The 9,753-nt window shown below is 35.9% G+C and overlaps 1 protein-coding gene across 1 annotated transcript; it reads left to right on the top strand.

The window, feature by feature from the left end:
* Positions 1-8,635, top strand: LAMC1_4 (Laminin subunit gamma-1). The gene is made up of 2 exons (XM_051208085.1): positions 1-1,750; positions 6,411-8,635. The coding sequence occupies exons 1-2, from the start codon at positions 1,618-1,620 to the stop codon at positions 6,617-6,619; spliced, it is 342 nt and encodes a 113-aa protein (XP_051067510.1). The 5' UTR covers positions 1-1,617; the 3' UTR covers positions 6,620-8,635.
* The last annotated feature ends 1,118 nt before the right edge of the window (positions 8,636-9,753 follow it).

Raw genomic sequence — 9,753 nt, 5'->3', positions numbered from 1 at the left:
CTCGTAAACAAAAGTAGGGAAATTATAGTATATGGATATGCCAATCAGAATGAAAATAGAGCCTCTCAGACGTGAGGGAAATTCAAGGGGACATGAATAGTTTGTATCTCACTAGAGGCTGAGTAAAGGTTCCCTATATCTAGTTCGGATGCTCAGAACCGATAAATATATCTGCTGTGCATCTACACGGTAGACACTTAATGTGAAAGCTTCTGACGTAGATTGCGTCTCCAACCGGGCGCACTCGATGTGATGGTAAAAGTATACTATTCTAACGGTCTTGAAAAACTCACCAGCCAGTCAAGATACAGTGTTTCGTTATAAAACAATTACCAATAAAACCACAGTGAACAAATATGCTTGGTATTATTAGTAAACCTCTACGTCAGTAGGACTAAACCATGTTGACAACGTTGGGCGATTCTAGAAAGGATAATGACTCACCAATCGGAGTAAAGCCCTTGCAAATGAAATAGGCATCTCGAAACAAACGATAAGATTACAGATAATATGAAGTCAGGGAATACTAGTAGCATAACTCTACTATCTTTCAAGCAGCATAATTCTGACCATCCTTAACTTAATTCTTCTGTAGTAACACCACTGCACTCCACAGCTTTCCTGACCATTACTTGGTGTGAATTTTTTAATAGTCAAATATTCTTCAGCTGATCGGCCATCACGTCATCCGAATTCCCTGACAGGACAAACTTCCTCATGAGATAATACCTTGAGCCAGACTATTTGTGATTCCGTCTTAAGTATTGTGCACAAGTTCGACGATCATTAACTCTATACTGAACAATTCTATTTGTTTCAAAGTCCCAAGGACAGTTTAGATATGCAACCACGTTTTACGGCACCTTCGGTTTCGCGCAAAAATTCTAGACCTATACTGGTTGTGATCAACTTACTCAAAGTCATTAGTATGGTATACTTTTACTGATGTAGCTAAGCGCATGGTCAAGGGCGTTTGTGTGATTTCCCAAGATCACGGGTGCATTACGATCTAACCTACATAGGAGAATTATTCAGGGACTACCATATATAGGGATGATTGGTGAATGCAAAAAGTACGATAGTCATCGTTCACAAGCGTTCTTGTTCTGTCAACCCTAAGACTGGAGACCACAGTAACAGTGTGGTGAAGACCGTAGAACTATCTTCAACCTTACAAAATATCTAGAGGTAAACTAAACTGGAGTCATATAGACAAACTTTTGTATGGCACCTGCGTTGATTTGCATACTGATGAATCCACTGCAAACCTTAATCAGCTTGACGGTCAAATAGGAAGTATATATATGTTCTAATTTTCGATAATAAATGATTCATTCCTGTCACCTATATTCCGACTGGAGAAAAAGTCTCTTAAGGCCATCCATACATTACAGTTCAACCTGTATAAACAATGGTCCAATGCTCTGTGATTTTCAAGGAATGTCTGTCTAAAGTGTTTTTATAAAATGTAGACTAATTGTTAAAGATGATTATTTCGGTACTAATTATTGGTCTTAGCGTTTTTGGTTAGCGACAGACTCGTTCGAAGTAAAGAATGGTGTCAGGCAAGGTTGCTTACTCTCACCCTTTCCCTTTCTCTTGGTAATCGATTGCATCATGAAGACGTCAACATCTGAAGGGAAGCACGGGATACAGAGGACAGCTAGGATGCAGTTGGACGATCTAGACTTCGAAGATCATCTGGCCCTCCTATCAACGACCAGTGTAGCAACAGCCTCAGAAGCAGTAGGTCTCAATATACACAAAGGGAAAAGCAAGATTCTACGATACAACACAGCATGCACCAATCCAATCACAAATGACGGAGAAGATTTGGAAGATGTAAAAATCTTTACATATTTGGGCAGCATCATTGATGAACACGGTAGATCTGATGCAGATGTGAAGGTGCGAATCGGCAAATCAAGAGCAGCATATCTACAACTGAAGAACATCTGAACTCAAAACAACTGTCAATCAACACCAAAGTCAGAATTTTCAATACAAATGTCAAGACATTTGTGCTGTATGGGGCGGGAACCTGGAGAACTACGAAAGCCATCATCCAGAAAATACAAGTTTCTATTAACAGTTGTCTACGCAAAATACTTCGGATTCGTTGGCCGGACACTATTAGCAACAACGTACTGTGGGAGGGAACAAACCAGATCCCAATGGAGGAGGAAATCAGGAAGAAGCACTGGAAGTGGATAAAACACAAAATGAGAAATAAACCCAACTTCGTTACAGGGTAATCCCTCACTTGGAATCCTCAAGGCCAAAGGAAAAGAGGAAGACCAAAGAACACATTACTCCGAGAAACGGAGACAGACATGAAAAGAATGAACGATATTGTATAGAATTAGAAAGGAAGGCCCAGGATAGAGTGAGTTGGAGAATGCTGGTCGGCGGCCTACGCTCGATTGTGAGTAACAGGCGTAAGTAAGGAATTATTTGTCTTCTCAGAAGTTTGCTTTTCAGTAAACTGTGTGGTTTTCTTGGCTATTTTAAATACTGTTTTTTTTTAAAAAAACGGAAGAGATAATCGATCACTTTATTCTTCAATTTTAGATTCAACAAATGCTAATCTACTTTCATCATGGACAACATATAAAACAGAAGACTTAGAGGATGACAGTTTCTATGATTGACAAATAAAAATGTCTGTATAATACATTTCTTCTTTGTTGGGATAATGATGATAATATCAGTGAAATAACGCTCATATTTCTCAGTACACAGACACTAAATTGCTTGGGATGGGCAATGAATTATTTGTTTGCGTATATAATTCACTCGCTCTTTACTACATACCTATTCAGCACTATTCTTCTACAAGGCCTCAAAATAACTCAAGTTAAGAACACGCGATTCACCTGACTAGTACGTGTATTGTTTAGCAATTATCAACCTACAATGCAGTAAGTACACGGGTAGGGAAATACATAAGACATATCAATTACTTATCAGACTATCTACCAATCTGCCTACGACAACAATCAATCACTATTTTCTTTCGATCAGACAACAATCAGTGTGCGTGAAATTTTTATCTCATGTCACAATGTTTAGTGAAAAGTAAATTATATTGTAAATGAACAGACCAATACAATTCCATATCCTAAAAAAATTTATTACCGGAGTCGATCCATTCCTTATGTGTATAGATCTGCTTACTTATTTTAGATTAAGAATTTTAATTGACCATCTAGCTTTATCGTTAACAAATGACATGATATTTACGAGTTTTGTTGTACAATAATGAATATACGATTCATGAACATGAGAACATTTCTGTTGATAATTAAATCACCGGAAGTTTTTTCAATTTTAAGCATCAAGAAATAAGAAAGTCAACTAGGTAAGTGTAAATTAACTTGTTACTTGTAGAAACAGTATAAAGTTTATTAAAGTGGCTGACCACTCTGAAGTAAAGCAATAATGGTGATGTGCTTTATATATAAACTTGTGAAAAGTGAGTACTCGAGGGAATATTGCAAGCAAACATGACCATGAAAGTTGGCAATAGAGAAAGTTCAAATGGTTAACAAAAATTCACTACATATGCATCTGATATTCAAGGATCTAGCAAAATGTTAATAATGAGTTTGCGCAGAACAAATCAAATAATGTTCAATTCAGAAAAAGCTACAACTAGTGTTTTTACTCATCGGATAGCTGCACCGATACTGGCGGATAAACTACTTTCAACTGACCTGTAGAGAAAGTTACGTTGATAGATGTTTTAAGAATTTAATTTTTCGTATTTGCAAACACTTTCAACAGTGACCAAGCGAAGGCGTAATTATAACGATCAAAAGTCCCCTCCTATTCCATCTAGTTAAAATGGGTCACAGCGTGAATTATTCTTTTATTAATTACATGCCAAAATCTACCAATTGGCAGAAACATCAATGAAAAAGGCTGAAACACCGGAGAATTGAATACAGAAGAAATTTCTCTTACTGTGGCCAAACCTAGACACAATAATTCACTAGTCAACTAAAGTATACTTTGAACAAAGTATACAGAAACTACCCTCTACATTTTTGTAACTTTAATTTAACCTAATGGAATATAATTGCTATTTTATTATTACAGATCCTGTGGAGAATATAATTAGTACTCATTTAACTTTACCATCCGTTACTAAATTTCTGTCATTTCATACATTACATAGAATTCGACCATATATCTGATTTTTACTTACATTATTGTTTCTCTCTCCCTATTTTACTAATGCTTAACATTATATCTTAAAATACAATAGGAATGTTTATTATTATTTACAACTCAAAAATCAAGAATAAATTTGTGTAATAGATGTTTAATACACAATTAATGCTTGAAAACTACTAAAATAATATTTGGAAAGCGCTCTCCGATATCTTATCATCATTTTGATCTTATTATACGTTTCCATATTGACTATTATTCACCTCACTCTAGTATTCGACTAGAATCAAAGTTGCACTTTACTATTTCGTACACAAAATGTGTTGTGTGATTTCTCAACTCATTCCTTCAATGGTAGTGTGATTATGGAGTAGTTACATTTAAATAGTTCATCTGGACATGTTTCATAGACATTCAAGGAATTATCATCAATGTAAAGAAAATAAAAAAAGAATAAAGATATGGAATATAGTTGATTCGTATTCCTCGTAAACAAAAGTAGGGAAATTATAGTATATGGATATGCCAATCAGAATGAAAATAGAGCCTCTCAGACGTGAGGGAAATTCAAGGGGACATGAATAGTTTGTATCTCACTAGAGGCTGAGTAAAGGTTCCCTATATCTAGTTCGGATGCTCAGAACCGATAAATATATCTGCTGTGCATCTACACGGTAGACACTTAATGTGAAAGCTTCTGACGTAGATTGCGTCTCCAACCGGGCGCACTCGATGTGATGGTAAAAGTATACTATTCTAACGGTCTTGAAAAACTCACCAGCCAGTCAAGATACAGTGTTTCGTTATAAAACAATTACCAATAAAACCACAGTGAACAAATATGCTTGGTATTATTAGTAAACCTCTACGTCAGTAGGACTAAACCATGTTGACAACGTTGGGCGATTCTAGAAAGGATAATGACTCACCAATCGGAGTAAAGCCCTTGCAAATGAAATAGGCATCTCGAAACAAACGATAAGATTACAGATAATATGAAGTCAGGGAATACTAGTAGCATAACTCTACTATCTTTCAAGCAGCATAATTCTGACCATCCTTAACTTAATTCTTCTGTAGTAACACCACTGCACTCCACAGCTTTCCTGACCATTACTTGGTGTGAATTTTTAATAGTCAAATATTCTTCAGCTGATCGGCCATCACGTCATCCGAATTCCCTGACAGGACAAACTTCCTCATGAGATAATACCTTGAGCCAGACTATTTGTGATTCCGTCTTAAGTATTGTGCACAAGTTCGACGATCATTAACTCTATACTGAACAATTCTATTTGTTTCAAAGTCCCAAGGACAGTTTAGATATGCAACCACGTTTTACGGCACCTTCGGTTTCGCGCAAAAATTCTAGACCTATACTGGTTGTGATCAACTTACTCAAAGTCATTAGTATGGTATACTTTTACTGATGTAGCTAAGCGCATGGTCAAGGGCGTTTGTGTGATTTCCCAAGATCACGGGTGCATTACGATCTAACCTACATAGGAGAATTATTCAGGGACTACCATATATAGGGATGATTGGTGAATGCAAAAAGTACGATAGTCATCGTTCACAAGCGTTCTTGTTCTGTCAACCCTAAGACTGGAGACCACAGTAACAGTGTGGTGAAGACCGTAGAACTATCTTCAACCTTACAAAATATCTAGAGGTAAACTAAACTGGAGTCATATAGACAAACTTTTGTATGGCACCTGCGTTGATTTGCATACTGATGAATCCACTGCAAACCTTAATCAGCTTGACGGTCAAATAGGAAGTATATATATGTTCTAATTTTCGATAATAAATGATTCATTCCTGTCACCTATATTCCGACTGGAGAAAAAGTCTCTTAAGGCCATCCATACATTACAGTTCAACCTGTATAAACAATGGTCCAATGCTCTGTGATTTTCAAGGAATGTCTGTCTAAAGTGTTTTTATAAAATGTAGACTAATTGTTAAAGATGATTATTTCGGTACTAATTATTGGTCTTAGCGTTTTTGGTTAGCGACAGACTCGTTCGAAGTAAAGAATGGTGTCAGGCAAGGTTGCTTACTCTCACCCTTTCCCTTTCTCTTGGTAATCGATTGCATCATGAAGACGTCAACATCTGAAGGGAAGCACGGGATACAGAGGACAGCTAGGATGCAGTTGGACGATCTAGACTTCGAAGATCATCTGGCCCTCCTATCAACGACCAGTGTAGCAACAGCCTCAGAAGCAGTAGGTCTCAATATACACAAAGGGAAAAGCAAGATTCTACGATACAACACAGCATGCACCAATCCAATCACAAATGACGGAGAAGATTTGGAAGATGTAAAAATCTTTACATATTTGGGCAGCATCATTGATGAACACGGTAGATCTGATGCAGATGTGAAGGTGCGAATCGGCAAATCAAGAGCAGCATATCTACAACTGAAGAACATCTGAACTCAAAACAACTGTCAATCAACACCAAAGTCAGAATTTTCAATACAAATGTCAAGACATTTGTGCTGTATGGGGCGGGAACCTGGAGAACTACGAAAGCCATCATCCAGAAAATACAAGTTTCTATTAACAGTTGTCTACGCAAAATACTTCGGATTCGTTGGCCGGACACTATTAGCAACAACGTACTGTGGGAGGGAACAAACCAGATCCCAATGGAGGAGGAAATCAGGAAGAAGCACTGGAAGTGGATAAAACACAAAATGAGAAATAAACCCAACTTCGTTACAGGGTAATCCCTCACTTGGAATCCTCAAGGCCAAAGGAAAAGAGGAAGACCAAAGAACACATTACTCCGAGAAACGGAGACAGACATGAAAAGAATGAACGATATTGTATAGAATTAGAAAGGAAGGCCCAGGATAGAGTGAGTTGGAGAATGCTGGTCGGCGGCCTACGCTCGATTGTGAGTAACAGGCGTAAGTAAGGAATTATTTGTCTTCTCAGAAGTTTGCTTTTCAGTAAACTGTGTGGTTTTCTTGGCTATTTTAAATACTGTTTTTTTAAAAAACGGAAGAGATAATCGATCACTTTATTCTTCAATTTTAGATTCAACAAATGCTAATCTACTTTCATCATGGACAACATATAAAACAGAAGACTTAGAGGATGACAGTTTCTATGATTGACAAATAAAAATGTCTGTATAATACATTTCTTCTTTGTTGGGATAATGATGATAATATCAGTGAAATAACGCTCATATTTCTCAGTACACAGACACTAAATTGCTTGGGATGGGCAATGAATTATTTGTTTGCGTATATAATTCACTCGCTCTTTACTACATACCTATTCAGCACTATTCTTCTACAAGGCCTCAAAATAACTCAAGTTAAGAACACGCGATTCACCTGACTAGTACGTGTATTGTTTAGCAATTATCAACCTACAATGCAGTAAGTACACGGGTAGGGAAATACATAAGACATATCAATTACTTATCAGACTATCTACCAATCTGCCTACGACAACAATCAATCACTATTTTCTTTCGATCAGACAACAATCAGTGTGCGTGAAATTTTTATCTCATGTCACAATGTTTAGTGAAAAGTAAATTATATTGTAAATGAACAGACCAATACAATTCCATATCCTAAAAAAATTTATTACCGGAGTCGATCCATTCCTTATGTGTATAGATCTGCTTACTTATTTTAGATTAAGAATTTTAATTGACCATCTAGCTTTATCGTTAACAAATGACATGATATTTACGAGTTTTGTTGTACAATAATGAATATACGATTCATGAACATGAGAACATTTCTGTTGATAATTAAATCACCGGAAGTTTTTTCAATTTTAAGCATCAAGAAATAAGAAAGTCAACTAGGTAAGTGTAAATTAACTTGTTACTTGTAGAAACAGTATAAAGTTTATTAAAGTGGCTGACCACTCTGAAGTAAAGCAATAATGGTGATGTGCTTTATATATAAACTTGTGAAAAGTGAGTACTCGAGGGAATATTGCAAGCAAACATGACCATGAAAGTTGGCAATAGAGAAAGTTCAAATGGTTAACAAAAATTCACTACATATGCATCTGATATTCAAGGATCTAGCAAAATGTTAATAATGAGTTTGCGCAGAACAAATCAAATAATGTTCAATTCAGAAAAAGCTACAACTAGTGTTTTTACTCATCGGATAGCTGCACCGATACTGGCGGATAAACTACTTTCAACTGACCTGTAGAGAAAGTTACGTTGATAGATGTTTTAAGAATTTAATTTTTCGTATTTGCAAACACTTTCAACAGTGACCAAGCGAAGGCGTAATTATAACGATCAAAAGTCCCCTCCTATTCCATCTAGTTAAAATGGGTCACAGCGTGAATTATTCTTTTATTAATTACATGCCAAAATCTACCAATTGGCAGAAACATCAATGAAAAAGGCTGAAACACCGGAGAATTGAATACAGAAGAAATTTCTCTTACTGTGGCCAAACCTAGACACAATAATTCACTAGTCAACTAAAGTATACTTTGAACAAAGTATACAGAAACTACCCCTCTACATTTTTGTAACTTTAATTTAACCTAATGGAATATAATTGCTATTTTATTATTACAGATCCTGTGGAGAATATAATTAGTACTCATTTAACTTTACCATCCGTTACTAAATTTCTGTCATTTCATACATTACATAGAATTCGACCATATATCTGATTTTTACTTACATTATTGTTTCTCTCTCCCTATTTTACTAATGCTTAACATTATATCTTAAAATACAATAGGAATGTTTATTATTATTTACAACTCAAAAATCAAGAATAAATTTGTGTAATAGATGTTTAATACACAATTAATGCTTGAAAACTACTAAAATAATATTTGGAAAGCGCTCTCCGATATCTTATCATCATTTTGATCTTATTATACGTTTCCATATTGACTATTATTCACCTCACTCTAGTATTCGACTAGAATCAAAGTTGCACTTTACTATTTCGTACACAAAATGTGTTGTGTGATTTCTCAACTCATTCCTTCAATGGTAGTGTGATTATGGAGTAGTTACATTTAAATAGTTCATCTGGACATGTTTCATAGACATTCAAGGAATTATCATCAATGTAAAGAAAATAAAAAAAAGAATAAAGATATGGAATATAGTTGATTCGTATTCCTCGTAAACAAAAGTAGGGAAATTATAGTATATGGATATGCCAATCAGAATGAAAATAGAGCCTCTCAGACGTGAGGGAAATTCAAGGGGACATGAATAGTTTGTATCTCACTAGAGGCTGAGTAAAGGTTCCCTATATCTAGTTCGGATGCTCAGAACCGATAAATATATCTGCTGTGCATCTACACGGTAGACACTTAATGTGAAAGCTTCTGACGTAGATTGCGTCTCCAACCGGGCGCACTCGATGTGATGGTAAAAGTATACTATTCTAACGGTCTTGAAAAACTCACCAGCCAGTCAAGATACAGTGTTTCGTTATAAAACAATTACCAATAAAACCACAGTGAACAAATATGCTTGGTATTATTAGTAAACCTCTACGTCAGTAGGACTAAACCATGTTGACAACGTTGGGCGATTCTAGAAAGGA

This window comes from Schistosoma haematobium, chromosome 2, assembly GCF_000699445.3.
Source record: "Schistosoma haematobium chromosome 2, whole genome shotgun sequence".
Taxonomy (NCBI): Eukaryota; Metazoa; Platyhelminthes; class Trematoda; order Strigeidida; family Schistosomatidae; genus Schistosoma; species Schistosoma haematobium.
The sequence above is the reverse complement of the archived record's forward strand: the minus strand, read 5'-3'. Positions and strand labels throughout refer to the sequence as shown.